Raw genomic sequence first — 18,759 nt, forward strand, 5'->3', positions numbered from 1 at the left:
GTCAGCCCCTCTGGGAAACTTTCTGTGATCCTTCATCACACTAGGTTGGGGCCTCTTACCTGTAACCCCACAGTCCCCTGAGCCTCCCTTTATCACACCACAGGTCACATATAATTCCATGCATTTGTCTACCTCCTAGATTGGGGCCTTCTCCATCGAGACCTGTAAAGGTGCCAGCTTTGCAGGCACAGCCTTGATCTGAGTCCAAGTTACATTGAAAAGCTGGACTTCAGGTCCCCGTGAAAGGCAGGGAGAGGCTTGCAAAGCAGTGGGATCCTGGAACTCATCTGACTCCCCTGATGAAGGACTTAAACTGGTCGTCCATTCTTTCATCTGATGATGGTGAAGCCTTGATGAGTTGAGCCTTTATTGCTAACCAGATCTGCATTTGTATCCTGTCCCTGTCTCTTGTCACCTGTTTCCCTTGGGCAACTCACTTTGCTTCTCATCTCAAGACTTCAGTTTCCTCACCCGTAAACTGGGGACCTTGACGGTACCCACCTTGTAAGGATCCAGTAGAGATGAAACAAAAATGAATATGAAGGGCTTAGCACTCAATCATAATAACCACTTGGTTATTGAGAGTTGAAAGCGTCCATGTTAGCTGTTGTTGCCATCCATTTGCTCATTCAACAAGCATTTATCAAACACCTATTTTGCCAGGTGCTTTGCACACATTTGAAGCATTTCATAGTAACAGAGGCAGGTTCTATTATCCACATTTTAAATAACCTCTTCTTTTGCTGGAGAGGTGCTTAGTATTCTTGGATAGTTTCAGGTCATAAGGGATTAAGGTACTAAAAAATTCTGGGGACGGGGTCATCCCCCTCCTCCAAGACTAGGCGTTATTAGGCAGCATGGTGCAGGGGCTAGGGAAAGGATTCAAGTTTAGGTTTGAATCCCAGCTCCTGGAAGCCGTACACACCCTGCAGGGCAGACACATCTAACAGCAATAATTGAACTTATCTTACCCTGTGAATGACACTATGGTCTAAGAAGAACGTGTATTCACAGTTCAGAGCTAAGGAATCCAGGAGTGGCCAACCTGGAGATTCACTCCTTATCTATGAAGGTTGTCTGGGTCTCCTGCCTGTCCCTTGGAATGCAGGCTGTACAGGCAATTGAGGCCCTTTGTTTTGGGTTAAAGAGGCAAAACCCTTGGTTAAAGGGTCAAAAGGAAGTTGCTTAGATAGAGGGTGCTAAGTGAAAATGCTAGATAAACTCCATGCTTTTTATATAAACATGCTTTTTATATAAACAATTGAGGCCCTTTGTTTTGGGTTAAAGGGCCAAAAGGAAGTTGCTAGGTGGAGGGTGCTACGTGAAAACGCTACATAAACTGCATGCTTTTTATATAAACAATAGACGTTCTCCTGTCCAGCCAGCTGCCACTGGATTGTCCCTGTATGTAAGTAAGTTTCCCCAATAAACCCTATGTCTCGTTCACTGTCTTTAGGTCTCTTTTTTGGCCTCTTGGACATGGTACCATTCCTTTCCTATAGGAGTTAACCGTGGTCTGGCATGATACGCCTTGGGCAAATGATTTCTTTTTTTTTTTTTTTTTTTTTTTTTTTTGAGATAGGGTCTTACTGTGTCGCCCAGGCTGGAGTACAGTGGTGTGATCTCAGGTGACTATAGCCTCAATCTCCTGGGCTCACGTGATTCTTCAGCCTCAGTCTCCCAAGTAGCTGGGACTACAGGTGTGAGCCACCAATGCCCGGCTAATTTTTATATTTTGTAGAGAAAATTTTTGTAGAGTTTTACCATGTTGCCAGGCTGGTCTTGAACTCCTGGCCTCAAGTGATCCACCCACTTTGGCCTCCCAAAGTGCTGGGATTACAGGCATCAGCCACCATGCCTGGCCAACTTCACCTCTTCATACCTCTTTTTTTCTCACCTAAAGAGTGGGATAGTACTAGTGCCTACCTCATGGTAATCAGAAAATTAAAAGATTGAAATCCATGTAAAGGGCTGAAAACAGTGCCTGGCACACAGACCTCAAAAAGGGTTAACTTTTTTTTTTTTTGAGATGGTGTCTCACTCTGTCACCCAGGCTGGAGTGCAGTGGCACAATCTCAGCTCACTGCAACCACCACCGCCTCCCAGGTTCAAGCGATTCTCCTAGCCTCAGCCTCTGGAGTAGTTGGGATTACAGGTGCCTGCCACCATGTCTGGCTAAGTTTTGTATTTTTAGTAGAGACGGGGTTTCACCATGTTGGCCAGGCTGGTCTCAAACTCCTGACCTCAGATGAAAAAGGGTTAATTATTTTTACTTACGGGAACACCTAGCAAATTCCTCCAACTCCATCAAGTGCCCCCAAGGAGCACCCGTCCCAATAGGCATCCTCCTCTGTGAGGCCCACTCCCCATCTGGCATGCCTTGCCATCAGTGCTGGAGAAAGATTGTGGATAGATACCACTAAGTGATTAGGAGTGGCCACTTTGGGTTCATTCCTGGACTTGTAGGTTCAAAGGCCAGTGCCCCGGGCTACCAGCTGTCAGGCCTTCGTAGAGGCTTTACCTCTCCGGACTGCAGTCCCTCATAAATTGGAGATAATCATAGCACCTCTCTCAGGAAGCAGAGTGAATAAGGGCAACAAAAACAATTATTCAGTGCCTACTCTGGCTGGACAGAGTGCTAGCTGATAGGAGTGATCAAGGTACTGCAGGTTGAAATGAAATAATGCTTGTGAAGTGTTGAGGCGTGTATGCCTGCAGAATCATAAGCACTCAATATGCGTTACATGCTATATGCTACAAACTAAATATATCATACTAAAAAATGTATAGGCCTGCTAGATTTTTAGACAAAAAATATATGCATCTGAATATCCATCTTTTGTTTGTTACTTCCATATTCATTTTCTCATTTATTCCCACAAAACAGCCCTGGAGGATAGGCAGGGTGGAGATTTTCTCCTGTTTTTACTGAGGAAAAAGAGGCACTGGGAGGTTAAAATTAAAAGGCTGATAAGCTGGTGCCCAGCAACAGGAGATGACTGGGCATATTAAAAAGAAATCCAGCCCGCACAGTGGCTCAAGCCCGTAATCCCAGCATTTTGGGAGGCCGAGGCAGGCAGATCACTTGAGGCCAGGAGTTCGAGGTCAGCCTGGCCCATATGGTGAAACCCCTTCTCTACTGAAAATACAAAATCTAGCGGGCACGGTGGCGTGTGCCTGTAGTCCCAGCTATTCGGGAAGCTGAGGCACGAGAATTCCTTGAACCTGGGAGGCACAGGTTGCAGCGAGCCAAGATAACCCCACTGCACTACAGCCTGGGTGACAGAGTGACACTCTGTGTCTAAAATAAAATAAAATAAAATAATAAAATAAGAAATCCAGCGGAGGGCAATATTCCACCTCGAATCTCTGAGTGGAGAGCCAGAGGCCTTGGACTGGGAGGTTTGATGGAGGCCTGTGGGTCCAGGGCGCCCCAGCCACGAGGTCAGGCAGGAGGGCGGCGGTGGACACGCCCCGGGGCGCACGCTCGCTGGCTGCCGGCAGCCGGTGGGCAGAGGAGCACACGAGGCCGGGCACGACGCTGGGTGGCGCTGCCGGGCCGCCCCGCACTAGACCTGTTGCGTCCAGGGCGCAACTCCGGCAGGTTTAGAGTAAAGGGGCGCTCCGCTCTCTCGGCGCGCCCCCTGAAGCCCTGGACACAGCGCCTCCGTTTGGGACGCCCTATGCCCACCTTAACTTGAGGCTCCCATCCAAGCAGCCTCTGCGATCCTCACAGCAACCGTGCTAGGCGCGTCGGGTGGGGCGGGAATAAAGTTTTTCCAACCCAGTTTGGGGAGAGGGCTGGATGGGGAGGACCCTCCCTGCTGCAGACTTCATGGCAGGCTGCACTGTGTCCCCTCCGCTCCACGGCTGCCCCGAGGGCCCTGCTTTCGGTAGGTGCCAGCCCCCTTGCCAGCAGGATGGGCTGACCTCTGTACCGCCCCCTCCCACCCCCTTCTCCATCCCCATCCCCTCCCCCGCCTCCCGCTTGCTCGGGCCCCAGCGTCTCCGGCCCCGCCTGCGCTGGGGTCGCTGCAGTCCCCGCGGCTGCCCCGGGCTCCTTGCCCAGGCGCCCGGGCCTTATTCCAGCCTGGGGAGCGCCTCGGGGGGGAGCACGGGACAGCGAGGGAGACCGAGGCGGGGGCCCTGGGCAACCGATCTCTCCGAACCGGGGAGGCGGCCCCGATTCCGAGAGCCGGAACGCAGGGAAAGGCAAGGACGGGGCGGCCGGCGGAGGGGCGGGCGCCGCTCATCAGCCACTCCAGTCACGTCTGGGGCCACCGGCTGCTTTTTTCTTCCTTTCCCCCTTTGCTTTCTTCCCCCTCCGCTGTTGGCGAGGGCAAAGTGGCCGTGGCGGCGCCATGCCCGGGCCGGAGTGAGTGCGCGCGGGCGAAAATGGCGTACATCCAGGTAGGGCTGAGGCTGGGGGCAAGGTCCGGGGTGCGGGTAGGGGGTGCTGCGCCCCCTCCGGCTGGGACCGCGCGGAAGGGAGGGCCCACTGCTAGGCTCCCACAAACTTGCTTCGAGAAAAAGGATGCCGGTGCGCGGGCAACCCTTGCAGCAACAGGGGTGCGCCCCGGGAGGAGAGACTGGGGACCCCCAAACCCCGGGATGGAGGGTCCTATGTGGACTCTGCAACGCGCGCCCTTGCCTCTTGGGGAGGAAATGGGGGGTGGGGCGGACTTTTCTTCCCCCCGCCCCTCCCTCTCCTTGGCACCCCACCCCAGGGGAGGGGCCGTGGGGAGGGCGGCCCGGGGCGAGCCAGGAGCCCGGCCCGCCAGCTGCCGTTGCCGTGGTGACGGCTCTGGCTAATTGGCCGGCAGACCCAGCCTGAGGCAGCTGTTCCGACCAGGAGGGACAAGGACGTCTTCTCTCCCGGGCACTGGGTGCTGAGGGGTGGGGGACACCCGGAGGCCAGAGGTGCGCTGGTGAAGAAAAGGGAGCCTGTTACTTTAGTCCGCTGCATTGGGATCCGGGAGATGTGGACCCTCTTCACCTTGAAGAAACGTCCCCCAAGAATCCTTGGGCTGAAATAATTCTGAAATAATTTCTAAGCAGCCTTTTTTTGGGGGGAGGGGGCGGAGGGGTGGGCCGGGCTTCTTGATGAAAAGACCTTTCTCCGCTGCAAGAAGGGAAGTGACCGCAGGTCAGCGCCAAGGTCAAGCAGGCCGACTCGCAGTGAGACCAGTTGAGTTGCTTGCTTCTGGTGCTGGCACCTCTGAGCTGGGCAGAGAAGCTTACAGACTTCCACGTCCAGGGTGCATCTTGGCTCACATCTTGTCCCCTCAGCCACAGCTGGGGGTGCTGCTGGTTCTCCCATTCCCCTCTGGCTCACGTATCCCCTCATAGTGTCCTCAGACGCTTCAGCCTGCTGGGAACTCTGTGCTGTGTCACCTGGCGGAGCCTCTTCCATTCGTCTCCTGACTTCGATTCCCTGGATTGGCTTCCCTTGCGTGGAATCGCCAGTTTCCCTTTTCAAGTTCATTGAAGGTCACATTACGGTCCACCCACTGTGTGCTGAATGTTGTCCAGGGGCTATTCAATAGTCACCCAACAAACACTTGGGCGACCGCCTACTAAGTGCTGGCACTGGGGATGCAGTGATGAAAACAGCACAGTTCCTGCCCCCTGAGTGCGCAATTTAGTGAGAAATGAACATGTTTACTGGCTCCGGGGGTTCTTAATGGCCGCCTTCAGCAAAGAGAAATTAAGTGACTTGCCCAAGGCCACACAGCCGCTGAGGGGTCAAGGTGGGATCTCAATGGGGGGTCGGTGCGAGATATGTTAAGCATCTCATATGACAATGAGCAGAGATGGTGGTTTTCCTTCTAGAACAAGGTGTTAAACTTTTTTTGTCCTGTAAAGTGCCAGATAGTACTTTTTTTCTCTTGGAGGCTCACATGGTCTCTGTCACAACTATTCCACTCTGACTATAGCACCAAAACTGCTATAGACAGTAGTAAATGAGTGGGTGTGGCTGTGTTCCAATAAAACTTTATTTGCAGGCACCAACATTTGAATTTTGTATACTTTACTTTGCACGAGTCAAGAGGCAGTCATTTTTTTTCCCCAACCTTTTAAAAACGTACAAATCATTCTTTGCTCAAGGGCTGTAGCAAAACAGGCTGTGGGGCTGGTTTTGATCTGCGAGCCTTAGTTTGCCAACCTCTGTTTAGAATGCATGGGTTTTCTTTCTTCCTCTTTCTTTCTGGTGTGAATTGGTTCTCTTCCATCGGTGTCAAACATGGGAAGCCAGGAGACCCAATGCCAGAAAGACCGCCTGCCTGGGAACATCAGGGCACCTCTTTCATCTTCTTTGGTTTCTCTCTGTTCCTTGACACTCATCTTGCACCTGGGCTTTGAGAAGGCTGGGGAGGCTGTTTTTCAGCAGGGGCATGAGGTGGCCTTGTCTCTGTTCACTTTGATTTCATAAACGGCCTCTTTTGACCACCACATGTCTAGGAAATGCTTCCCCGTATTCCTAAAATGGTCATGGATTACCATGAAAAAGTATCACTTTATCCTAAACATTCTAAAGCACTTTGTCATGTAAGCCCTAGGAAGGTATAATTGGCTGTTTTGTGCTCTGCTGTACCTGCCGGGACAATACCTGGTGCCAACTGGGTACCACTATGTCTTGACAATCACCCAATTATCATCACAGAAAGGGTGCATTTTATTTTTCAACTGGACCGCACGGAAGTATTTGCATAGTCAGTGTCCTGTCCCACCCCAACAGCACCCCTTTAAAGTATAGAGTAGCCTTTCCACTAAAGAAGAGGTAACCGAGGCTCAGAGAGGTCCCTGACTTGCGCAAGTCACATGATCAGTCAATGGTGAGACTAGGACTCTAGTACTTCTTGACTCAGCTCGTTGCGTGGCCCCTCAGCACCTTCGGGTCTTGTTCTGTGTGTGGTTTGAGTTTTGACTTTAGAGATTTTGTGATAAGTGCCTTTGACTATTTCCTAAGCTGTTGTTATTCCCTTACCACTTCGAGGATTTTGATTTTTTCACAAGCCACGTACCACCTGTACTATGATGATGATGATGGTGATGATGATTATTTTAGACAGAGTCTCACTCTCTTGCCCGGGCTGGAGTGCAGTGGTGTGATCTCGGCTCATTGCAACCTCTGCTTCCCAGGTTCAAGTGAGTCTCCTGCCTCAGCCTCCCCAGCAGCTGGGATTACAGGTGCCTGCCACCACCATGCCTGGCTAATTTTTTGTATTTTTAGAAGAGAGGGGTTTTCACCATGTTGGCCAGGCTGGTCTCGAGCTCCCGACCTCAGGTGATCCACTCGCCTTGGCCTCCCAAAATACTGTGATTATAGGCATGAGCCACTGTGCCTAGCCCTACCTATGCTATTACTAACTTAATTTTTTTTCTATAAATGGGCTCACTTTTATTTTTACTTTAACGAAATCATATGAAAAGGAAACATTATGTCACTAATATCATAGGAAACCAAAATCGTGTGACATGGACAGAAGGCAACTAGAAGAATAAACGCAATGGGAATAATGCCACATTATTGAATTCTAGGTGGACATGGCTGTCTGCAAGGCTCTGGACAAGATCTACTTTCTTTGTTTAAAAGAAAGGGGATGGGTGAGGGTAGAAATTGGTAAGTGGTAAAAAGATGTTAACATGCAGTGGTACCACATCGAGACTTTCTCCTCCTTGAAGGAGAATTGGAAAGAAGATAATAACTTTCCCCCTCTTGATACAAAGTTCTAAGTTTGAGTCCCACCTCAGTTTACCTCTAGGGCATGCCCAAGGTTGGGGTACAGGACTTCTAACCCACCTAGTCTACTTGGCCCATTTGGAAAACCATCTTAAAGAGAAGGAGGGAGTCTGTGCCCTGAAAACCCAGGAGACGAAGATGGGGAGGTGGGGTAGGGCCACAACAGGAAGGGAGGCCCTCCTTCCTCAAGAGGACCAGATTAGGGCTTCCTTTTTAGTTCCCTCTATTTGTGGGTGGTGATAGGAAACACCCCACCATTACCATTGGAGCAGAATTGGAAGGTAGGGCCTCCGGGAGGGCGGGGGAGCCAAGTAACATCCACTGTGTGCCTGCCTGCATGTTAGCTAATCATGTCCTTTTGGGTTGGCTACATGGCTATTTCTGTATAGGAAGGTTTGCTCTTCTCCTGAAGTGTGGCTGTATTGGATAGCATGACTATCTATCCGCCCGCTCTGATTCATAACAGCATACGGTGCAAATCAAATCGAAATGCTAAAGTTTCCCATTTATTTGGTGTTGGTTAACCAGGAGGCTACCAGCAGCCCTGAAAATAGCAACACCTTGTTAGGAAGTCAGCTCCCTTCCCAGGATGGTAAGTGGAAATACGCAGGGCTTTTTTTTTTTTTTTTTTTTCTTCTGTAAATTTTTTTTTTGAGTTGCTGGAATATTGCTAAACTGGTCTTGTCTCTCTTTCTTTAACCCCTTCGTTCCCTTACGCCCTTGGCTTCATCGTGGATCTTAAAAGGGCAGTTGGAACCGTTAAACGAGGTGGGTTCATTTGATGATTTGTTTGATCTGGTTTCTAATCAAGAAATGCCTGACTTTCATTTTGGAGTCTTATGTGGGGCTGTGGGGACATTGAATATTCAACAATATCCTGGTGTTAATACCAGCAGAGTTTCCATTCTTTTCTAACGAAAGGAGATCCCGGTTTTGAAAAGACACCAGTTGACGAGACAAGTTTCCCTCTCCACCCCTACTTATTCTGTTTGATTATCTCTGTCTGTTTCATGTCACCGAGATTATTTTTTAATATTTTTTCCCCTGCTTTCAAGAAGACAGAGTAATATTCATTGTGTTTCGAACATATTGTATAGCCTTTACAATGTTGTATAAACCACCCACATGTCAAGAAAGACGTTCACATAAACTACCAAAGAAAATACCTGCAAATGTTTTGCTTGCTACTAATGGCTCCAGCGAGTTGATGTTTGCTATCTTTGTGCCTGCAGTTGGTAAATAGAAATGGAAAACGTTTTGTTCTAAGTGCTCAGCAGCAAAGCCAGAACTCCTGAATGTCTATTTCTTATCTGAGATCGGCTACTTTTAATTTTGGGTGTTGTTTCTCCTCTTCCTCTTCTCCACCCTGCCCACCACCCCTCTCCCCCTACCCCCGGCCCACCTCCCCCAATGGCCTCAGGGTTTTCTTTCTAGACTCTCTGATCTGCTGCTGTGCAGATGGACCTGCCGGCACTGCTGTCAGAAGTGCTACGAGTCCAGCTGTTGCCAGTCAAGTGAGGATGAAGTTGAAATTCTGGGACCTTTCCCTGCTCAGACCCCTCCCTGGCTGTAAGTAAAACTGCTCTGAACTTCTCTGAAATCAATTTCAAGACTTTTCCCTTTTTCTGAGAAGGGGGGATTGGGGGTCTGGGCCACAGGAGGGAGGATGTGGGGGCATGAAAGAGAAGCAGGCTGAGTTTCCATGGACATCTTTGCTGCAGACTGGGGATATGTTCTGTACACCTCATTTTGTTCGGCAAGCTGGCAAGACCAGCTGGTGGTGGGGTTTTAGTTCACCTAGTGGCACACTGGGCCTTCTGAGATATGAACCGTGTAATGCTAAGTGTGTAGGCATTTTTAGTCATGTAGAGTGTTGTTCCAAGCAGAAAAGGAGATCTGTGAACCTCTATAGTCTTCAAGGGCTGACCACATTCTGAGGGTTTCCATCCAAGTCCGCGTGACAAGATTCCCCAGCACCCAGCCCAGGGCATGCACATAGGAAAAGCTCGATAAATATCCGTTGCATGGATGGGTAGACGGAATCAACAAACAAGCGCCTTTTTGCTGCTCCGAACAAGAACTTCAGAAACAGGGAAGCAGAAAAGCACCTCCAGGCTCCATCCTGTCCTCCAACGCTGTTTATGTTCTCTCTGGCATCTTTCGTTTTATTTCTAATTCGCTCTCCTCCCGCGCCTGCATACAACATCTCCATCTGCCAGTCGCTCAGATATTTTGGGAACGCAGTTTTGAAGCTTCTCAGCCACGTGCCTGGTCCACCTCTCCGTGACTGAGAGAGGGACGTGGTCAGAGAGCCCGGGTACAGTCAAGAAGGTCGGGGCTGGGAAGGATCCAGAAGGCATCAAGTGAGCTTGTCATGGTTCAGAGAGGCAGGCCCAGAGAGGGAGAGAGACAGCGGCCAGAACGCACGGCTGGAGCCTGGCAGGGGGGAAGGAGGCAGTGCTGTTTCAGCTCAGTCCTTGGTCTGAGATTCCAAAAGTCTCTGGTGTCCCATCTTTCCCTCCCAAGTTGGGGGCTCATGCCTCAGGCCTCTTTTTCTCTTCTTAGAAACAAGTATCAACTATTTCCATAGCAAAATGGCTCTGGATCCAGGCTCTGTGATCGCAACTACTATTTCTAGTTCTGTGACCTTGGGCAAATGGTTTGATCTCTCTGTACCTTCATTTCCCATCTGTGAAATGGGACGATAAAAAGAATAGTATTTCTCTCAGAGTTGTTGCCAGGAGTCAATGAATTTGGAATGTGGAAAAGTAGTTAGGAATGCTTGATACTTCGTTGGTGATTATAAATGTAATTCTGGCTGGGCGCAGTGGCTCACGCCTGTAATCCCAGCATTTTGGGAGGCTGAGGCAGGCGGATCACTTGAGCTCAGGAGTTTGAGACCAGCCTGGGCCACATAGTGAGATCCCCTCCCCCACACTATCTCAACAAAACATCAAAAAATTAGCTGGGTGTGGTGATGTGTGCCTGTGGTCCCAGCTACTCTGGAGGCTGAGGATCGCTTGAGCCTAGGAGGTTGAGGCTGCAGTGAGCTGTGATTGGGCCACTGCACTCCAGACTGGGAAAGAATGACACCCTATATCAAAAATAAATAAATGAATAAATAAATAAATAAGATATGCATATAATATGCTTAGCACAGAGTAAAAGTTTTGTAAGCATTTATTTCTGTCAGTATTAGGTATCAATAGAGATTAATTAAACTGATATAAACACAATGTTAAAGAACTCTTCCATTATTCGTTATTCATAAGTTGTGGCCTGAATCCTACAGGTGTGTGTAAAGTTGAGATTTTTGGTGAAAGCAACTCACTAATCAAGAGATAATTTGCAGCCGGGTGCCGTGGCTCTTATCTGTAATCCCAGTGCTTTGGGAGGCTGAGGTGGGAGGACTGCTTGAGGTCAGGAGTTTGAGACCAGCCTGCCTGGGCAACACGATAAGACCCTTATCTCTATAAAAATTTTTAAAATTAGCTGGGCATGTTGTTGCCTAGAGTTCCAGTTATTCGGGAGGCTGAGGTGGAAGGATCGCTTGAGCCTGGAAAGTCAGGGCTGCAGTGAGCTATAATCTTGCCACTGCATTCCAACTTGAGCAACAGAGCAAGACTTAAAAAAAAAAAAAAAAAAAAAAAGGGTTCCACTGGTCTATGTAGCAAGAGTTAGTTCAGTCCATCTGATGTCTTTAAAACTATGCTCAGAAGAATGCCAACTCCATGTGGGCAGGGATTTTTGCCTGTCTTGTTCACTCAGAAAAAGTTGTTGACTGACACACTATTCTTCAGGCAGAACTTGCATCCTTAAAGTGCCAATCAACAGTTGAAAAGTTAATCTGAGTTCCTTTTGTAGTTATTTCTTAAGTATAGTGTGCCAGGCGCTGTGGCATACACAGGGCTAGATAGGGTCCTATGACCATGCTCAGGGAATTTTCAATCTCATGTAGGAGGTAAGGCAGGTATATAAGTCAGGTTGCCCCCTAGAGTTGTGCATTTACACCCTGCATTCCATATATGACAGTCCTGCATAAGGTCTTGTTATGAAAGAATCAGGAATTATGGCTTCAGGCATAGCTGGATCCAGGAGCAGAAATCATGTCATCAGAGCCTTTCTCTGTTTCTCTCTCTCTCTCTCTCTATTTCTTCTGTATTGGTCTCATTCTTAAGCTTGTTTTCTCCATGTGGCAGGACTAGACTTGCATTCTGTTGCCGTTGCATAAAAAGTGAACAAACAAACAAACAAACAAAACAAAACCAGGAAAGGCTCTCATTAGCCTGGCTTGGGTTATGTACCAGTCACTTTCACTTGGAGGAAATGGTGCTAGAATCATGCCAGTTACCTGCCCACCCAGGAAACCAGGGAAATGGTCATTTCCATCTGAAACACATGAACTAAACTACTAGACCAGGGGATGGCAAACTTTTAAAGGACCAAATAGTAAATATATTAGCCTCATGGGCCATATGGTCTCTGTTGCAGCTACTTATTTCTACCATTGTTGTGCAAAAGCAGCTGTAGACCATAAATGAAGGGGCAGGGCTGTGTTTCATTAACACTTCATTTACAAAATCAGGCAGTGAATTTGGCTTTGTAGTTTGCAGACCCCTGTAATAGACAGTTGGGGTGTTGTGGCTACAGAGGAGAAAATTGACTAGAGAAGTGGGCAGACACCACAAATGGACACTACATCTAGGAAGAGCTGGGGGAATAGTGGAAAATGAGCCTGTAAGCTCAAGTCGAATTGGGTCTTGAATGCCGGAGTAAGGAATTTGGATTTTCTTCTGTACCAGCGGAGACCCCTCAGAGGTGTTGAAAATCGCAGTCAGGTACCTGTTTGCCCCCTAGATATCCAAATGTTGAGTGTTACAGATGCACAGCCTAGGTTCTCATGCTGAGTTGGAGGACAGTTGCATTTTGCCTTGACTGCTGCTGACCCTTTGTGTAAGCAGGGGCAAGGGGGCTGGGACCCTCTGGGAAGACACTTGTTTTGGTTTTGCCACTAGTAGAGAAGTGGACTGTAACTTTCCCAGCAGGGCCAATACACCACACAACTCCAGGTGGCACCAATTCACATGGTGGCCATCATGAATGGCACCACCTAGGGTTGTGCAGTCTACAGACTGAACAGCTGTGCATGATCTTTGTGCTTCCCAGGATGAATGAGGTCTCTTCTGAACACTGGGCAGTGCTTGACACATTTTTGGCACTCAGAGAATGCAAAACGGTAAGAGAAATCTGTAAAGAGAAGATGGCTAAATCATTCAGAAAGCAAATTTACAGCTTTGTATTTTCCCCAGATTTATTTACCAAGTGGGCAGCTGCACGTTATCAAACAGACAGGAAGTAGAAATGGCAAGTGTATGGGCTTCGCAATGCTGTTCCTACTGCGACATTTGAGCCGAGAACCATGGGAGTTGCCTCTGTGGACTGGCACATGGCAGATGAGCTGGCCCTTTGTGTGTGCTCTGTGTGTGATCTTGGGGGACACAACATTGTCACATATGCTCATGTCCTGTGGGCCCCCAACTTTTCTTGGCTGGGCTGGCGAAGATTAGGAAAACTGCACAATCTGACTGGTGCCTTTTGAAGCAATGCCAGAAAGACTCTCATTGAAGAGTGAATTAAAGTCAAGTTGGTTGATTGTTTGTCGAACAAGCACATGTTGAATTCCTACAATGTGCAGAGCTCTTACAGGTCTCACAGAAACGCCTCACTTGGCGATTGGGAGTGTGTGCCATTTAGACTTTAGCATTACTGGCTCAGCTGGGGTTCTGCCTTTTAACAGTGATGCCAATTAGTTATTCATCCTTCTCCCAACCTGTATTAGTCTGTTTTGTGTTGTGATAAAGAGATACCTAAGACTGGGTAAGGTTCAAGTGATTCTCCTGCCTCAACCTCCAAGTAGATGGGACTACAGGTGCATGCCACCATGCCAGGTTAATTTTTGTACTTTTAGTAGAGATGGGGTTTCGTCATGTCGGCCAGGTTGGTCTTGAACTCCTGACCTCAAATGATCCACCCAGCTCAGCCTCCCAAAGTGCTGGGATTACAGGCGTGAGTCATCGCACCCGGCTCCTGATAATGCTTTTGAAGAACATTAGATCAGTCTCATCTCATGCACAGAATGTGTCTGAAGACTTCACAGCATTCAAAACTTGCATTTTTCAAGACAAGTTTTCCTGTACGCTTTAATGTCACGTTGTGGGGGATGCAGCCTCAGAAGGCATACATCTACAGCCATTATGGCTTAGGGGCATGTTATTAGCGGCATCAGTCTCCAAACGATGTCACCAGCTCTTTTTCTACCTCCTTTTCCATCCCTCCAGCATCCTTACCTAGCTTTATGAGTATTGCGGGGGGGGATCTTAAAGCCCCCCAGTTGTAATAATATCAACTAAGCTGGGCATGGAGGCATGCAACTATAGTCGCAGCTACTCAGGAGGCTGAGGGCAGGAGGATCACTTTGAGCCTAGGAGTTTGAGTCCAGCCTGGGCAACATAGTGAGATCCTGTTTCTTTTCTTTTTTTTTTTTTTGAGACGGAGTCTCGCTCTGTTACCCAGGCTGGAGTGCAGTGGCCGGATCTCAGCTCACTGCAAGCTCCACCTCCCAGGTTTACGCCATTCTCCTGCCTCAGCCTCCCGAGTAGCTGGGACTACAGGTGCCCGCCACCTCACCCGGCTAGTTTTTTGTATTTTTTAGTAGAGACGGGGTTTCACCATGTTAGCCAGGATGGGCTCGATCTCCTGACCTCGTGATCCGCCCATCTCGGCCTCCCAAAGTGCTGGGATTACAGGCTTGAGCCACCGCGCCCGGCCGAGATCCTGTTTCTTAAACAAACGAACAAAAAATCAATGAATTGATTGATTGATCAATCCATAAAAAATGTTTCAAAATGTATTGAGCGCCTCTTTACTACACAACCAAGCACTGTTCCAAGCATTTTATTTATTTATTTTTGAGACAGGGTCTCTTGCTCTGTCACCCAGGCTGGAGTGCATTGGCACAGTCATAGCTCACTGCAGCCTCAAACTCCTGGACTCAAGCGAGCCTCCTGCCTTAGCCTCCCATGTGACTATGACTACATACACAAGCCATCATGCCCAGCTAATTTTAAAAATTTTTTTGTAGAAACAGAGTTCTGCCATGTTGCCCAGGCTGTCTCAAACTTTGGAGCTCAAGTGATCCTCCTGCCTCAGCTTCCCAAAGTGCTGGGATTACAGTTGTGGGCAACCATGCCCAGTCAACTTTTAGTAAAGATGGGATCCTGCTGTGTTGCCCAGGCTGGTCTCAAACTCCTGGCCTCAAGGGATCCTCCTGCCTTGGCCTCCCAAAATGCTGGGATTATATGTGTGAGCCACCATGCTTGGCCTCTACACATTTTATATGTGTTAACTCATTCAGGGTTTGCAACCACCATATAATGTGGGTACTGTCAATATTTCCACTTTACAGATGGGGAAATGGAGGTACAGGAGGGGAAAGGGACTTACCCCAGCACCCAGCCAGGGTTCAGCCCCAGCGGTTCTCTTAATCACTACCCCATATCATCTTCCTTCTCCATCCACCCTTACCCGCTCCTTCCCAATTTCTCAGCAGTTCTTTATTGGGAGCACATTGAGTCATGGCTGCTGCTAATTTATAGCTATTTCTTGACATCAAACTTCTGTTCAGAAATTGTTGATTTTCAGGGCCATTTCTGCCACGCAAAGAACCCTTGAGTGACATTGTTATAGGATATTTTTAAAAGATCTTAAATTATAGACACAGTGACTATTGAAATACCAGGACACTTGTAACCAAAAGCAGAAGTTTGGATGCCTATAAACAAGCAGACGGTTCCCTGCAGACTAGAGATTGACAGGTCTGGGGCTTCACTGAGCCAAAGTGGCGCCCCCACGTGGCGACAGCCTAAGTTTACACAGTTCTCCCCCCAACCCCAGCTTTGAAATTATGCAAGTTCTTGACAGATTGTTCTAAATCGGGAAGTATTTCTTCATATCATTTCACATTTTGTGCAAAAAGCAAGACGTTGTTGAGAGTTTAAGGACACCACACTGTTTCAAATTTGCATTATTCCATGTTGCATAAAATGGGTCTGAGAGCGGTTTCATCGAGGGTCTTAACCCCCAAGGGACGGAGATGCCAGTCCCTCGGGATTCCTGGACAGCTACTGAGACCTCTTCCCTTCCTATAGGATGGCCAGCCGGAGCAGTGACAAGGATGGTGACTCTGTCCACACGGCCAGCGAAGTCCCGCTGACCCCACGGACCAATTCCCCGGATGGAAGACGCTCGTCCTCAGACACATCCAAGTCCACATACAGCCTGATGCGGAGGATTTCGAGTAAGTATCTCCGCTGTGCCTCTCTGGGGGCCCTGGCTGGCTTTCCCAGACACTCCCATGGAGAGTCATGAAGGGCAGTGTCGTTGCTGGGGGAGGGCGGCAGAGTGGGTTGACAGTCCAGGAGACAGGGTGAGAGAGAGATAATGACGGTGTGACAGAGGAGGGCATTACACCTGATTGCTGATGAGTTTAATCAAAAGCAATCATTTTGATTGATTTTTGCTTTTATTAATTTTAAGTTTGATTGAACTGGCTGAATTGATTAACATTGTCAGTGATATCATTTCAGATTCTGAAAGATGAGTGTGGCTATATTATATAGAAGGGCTTGTCAATTCTGGTGACTTTGGGAGCTAGGCGGGTTGCATCAGTGGCCACATGCAGAGGTTACATAGAGATAAACATTGCCTGAGTGCAGTGACAAATGGCAGCTGCCGCTCTGCCTGGAGAGTTACTAGGGCAGGGTGAAGACTTCAGTTAATTGAAAAGCGAATGCCCCATTGAAAGGCGAGCAGAGCGGCTGCTGCTCAGCTTGGCCAATGGTAGCTGTATGGGATTGGGGGCCCGGTATTGTCTGATCTTTGTAAAGAGATATTGGCAATCTGGGTTTTTTTTTTTTTTTTTATATGAAACATTCTTACTTTCGAGCCTAAACAAAATGTATGTGCAGCCATCAAACTTGGCCACCCAATTTGTCTACTCTGCTGTGTGGCATATGTGTTTGACCAAACAGCATGATTTGGGTGAGGATGAAAAAGGAAGATAAACACCCAGAGACTCCCAACCTCCTTCTGCTCCACAAAAGTATCTCTTCTCTACGTGAACTGATGTCTTCTCTACATGAACTGATGTCTGAAATTCACTAAACAGAGGGAAAAGCTTAAAATGCCTGAAACAAGTCCATTCAGGTGGAGATCATTGGTGTCCAACCTTTCCTGGGGATAGAGGGAAAAGAAAAAAGTAGGAAAACAAAAAAAAAGAGTTCAAGGGCATGAAATAGTGAAACAGAGGGAGCACTGGGTTTCTTTAGGCCTCAGTCTTCCCATCTGTAAAATGAGATGGCTGATCTAGAACTGTGCTGTCTGGTGTAACAGTCACCAGACACACGTAGCTGCTGAGCACGTAAATGGTGTGAGACTGAATCTTACTGATGTTCTGTGAGTGCAAAATACGTACTGGACTTTCAAGACAGTGAGAAAATAAAAGGCCTGGTGTGGTGACTTGTACCTATAATCCCAGCACTTTGGGAGACCGAGGCGGGAGGATTACCTGAGGTCAGGAGTTCGAGACCAGGCTGGCTAACATGGTGAAACCCTATCTCTACTAAAAATACAAAATTAGACGGGCATGGTAGTGCATGCCTATAATCCCAGCTACTTGGGAGGCTGAGGCAGTAGGATCACTTGAACCCGGGAGGCGGAGGTTGCAGTGAGCCGAGATCGCACCACTGCACTCCAGCTCAGGCAACAAAAGTGAAACACTGTCTCCAAAAAAAAAAAAAAGAGAGAGAGAGAATTTAAAGTATCTCACTAAAATGTTTTTATATTGGTTCCATGTTGAAATGATTATATATTGGATATAGTGGGTTAAATAAAATAAAATACTAAAATTAATTTTGCAGGCCAGGTGTGGTGGCTCATGCCTGTAATCCCAGCACATTGGGAGGCCAAGGCAGGCAGATTACTTGAGGCCAGGAGTTCAAGACCATCCTGGCCAACATGACGAAACCCCATCTCTACTAAAAATGCAAAAATGGGCCAGGTGTGGTGGTACACAACTGTAGTCCCAGCCAGTTGGGAGGCTGAGACATGAGAATCACTTGTACCTGGAAGGTGGAGGTTGCAGTGAGCCGAGATCCGCCACTGCACTCCAGGCTGGGTGACAGAGCAAGACTCTGTCTCAAAATAAACAAATAAATTAAATTAAATTAAAGGAATTTTGCCCTTTTTTTGCATGTTTTTAAAGTCATGGCTGCCAGGATATTTTAAGTTACATATGTGGCTTGCATTTCTGGCTTGCATTATCTTTCTGTGGACAGTGTGGGCCTAGATGATTTCTGAGTCTCATGCCCAGCTCTGAACATGGGTGATTTCCATTTAGCACACATCTGTCAGAGTACCTCCCATGCCTCAGGCAAATGTCTCATAAAGACAGCTGTTAGGGCAATTAGCAAGAATGCCATGAGCTCATTGCTAGAAGAGTGGGATGCACAAAGGTTAGAATTATGAACTTGGGATCCATGAACCAGCACTCTGCTGGTTCATGGAAGGGAGAGAGGCAGCCCGTAAATGATGAGGTTTGAATATGGACCTTGAAGAAGTATAAGCATTCCCATTTATTGATCTGTGCCTATGGGCACATTTCACGCCATGCCCTTTCCATGCCCTGGTTCAGTGAATCTTCATCACATTCTTTGAGGTAGGTGCCATTATTGACTCTATTTTACTGATGGGAAAACAGAGTCCCAGAGAGTCAAAAGAATATGCCCGGAGTCACATGACTGATTTGTTAATGAGTACACGAGTAGTGAGTAAGCGGCTGAGAGGGAATTCTACCCAGACACTCTGGTCCCAGAGCTCACTTTCTTAAAGTGGAGACATCATAGGATAATGGTTAGAGCCAGACTCTGGGGCCAGCTAGACCAGCCTAACCCCTGGCT

The 18,759-nt window shown here is 48.1% G+C and overlaps 1 protein-coding gene across 7 annotated transcripts in view; it reads left to right on the forward strand.

Annotated features, from left to right (window-relative positions):
- The first annotated feature begins 3,967 nt into the window (after positions 1-3,967).
- The window catches only part of SYT17 (synaptotagmin 17), a 129,895-nt gene continuing 115,103 nt past the window's right edge, over positions 3,968-18,759 (forward strand). For 2 of the 7 annotated variants that reach the window (XR_004055514.1, XM_030925620.1), the window contains exons 1-5: positions 3,968-4,410; positions 8,273-8,336; positions 8,490-8,512; positions 9,165-9,313; positions 15,952-16,100. Coding sequence is in view for 6 of the 7 variants with exons in the window: in XM_030925620.1 (XP_030781480.1) it covers positions 4,396-4,410; positions 8,273-8,336; positions 8,490-8,512; positions 9,165-9,313; positions 15,952-16,100 (400 nt within the window). In the remaining variant the exon portion in view is untranslated. Of the gene's footprint in view, positions 4,411-8,272; positions 8,337-8,489; positions 8,513-9,164; positions 9,314-15,951; positions 16,101-18,759 lie in introns of those variants that run through there. The other 5 variants (XM_030925621.1, XM_010367103.2, XM_030925622.1 and 2 more) reach the window with 5 other exon arrangements.

This window comes from Rhinopithecus roxellana, chromosome 20, assembly GCF_007565055.1.
Source record: "Rhinopithecus roxellana isolate Shanxi Qingling chromosome 20, ASM756505v1, whole genome shotgun sequence".
Classification (NCBI taxonomy): Eukaryota; Metazoa; Chordata; class Mammalia; order Primates; family Cercopithecidae; genus Rhinopithecus; species Rhinopithecus roxellana.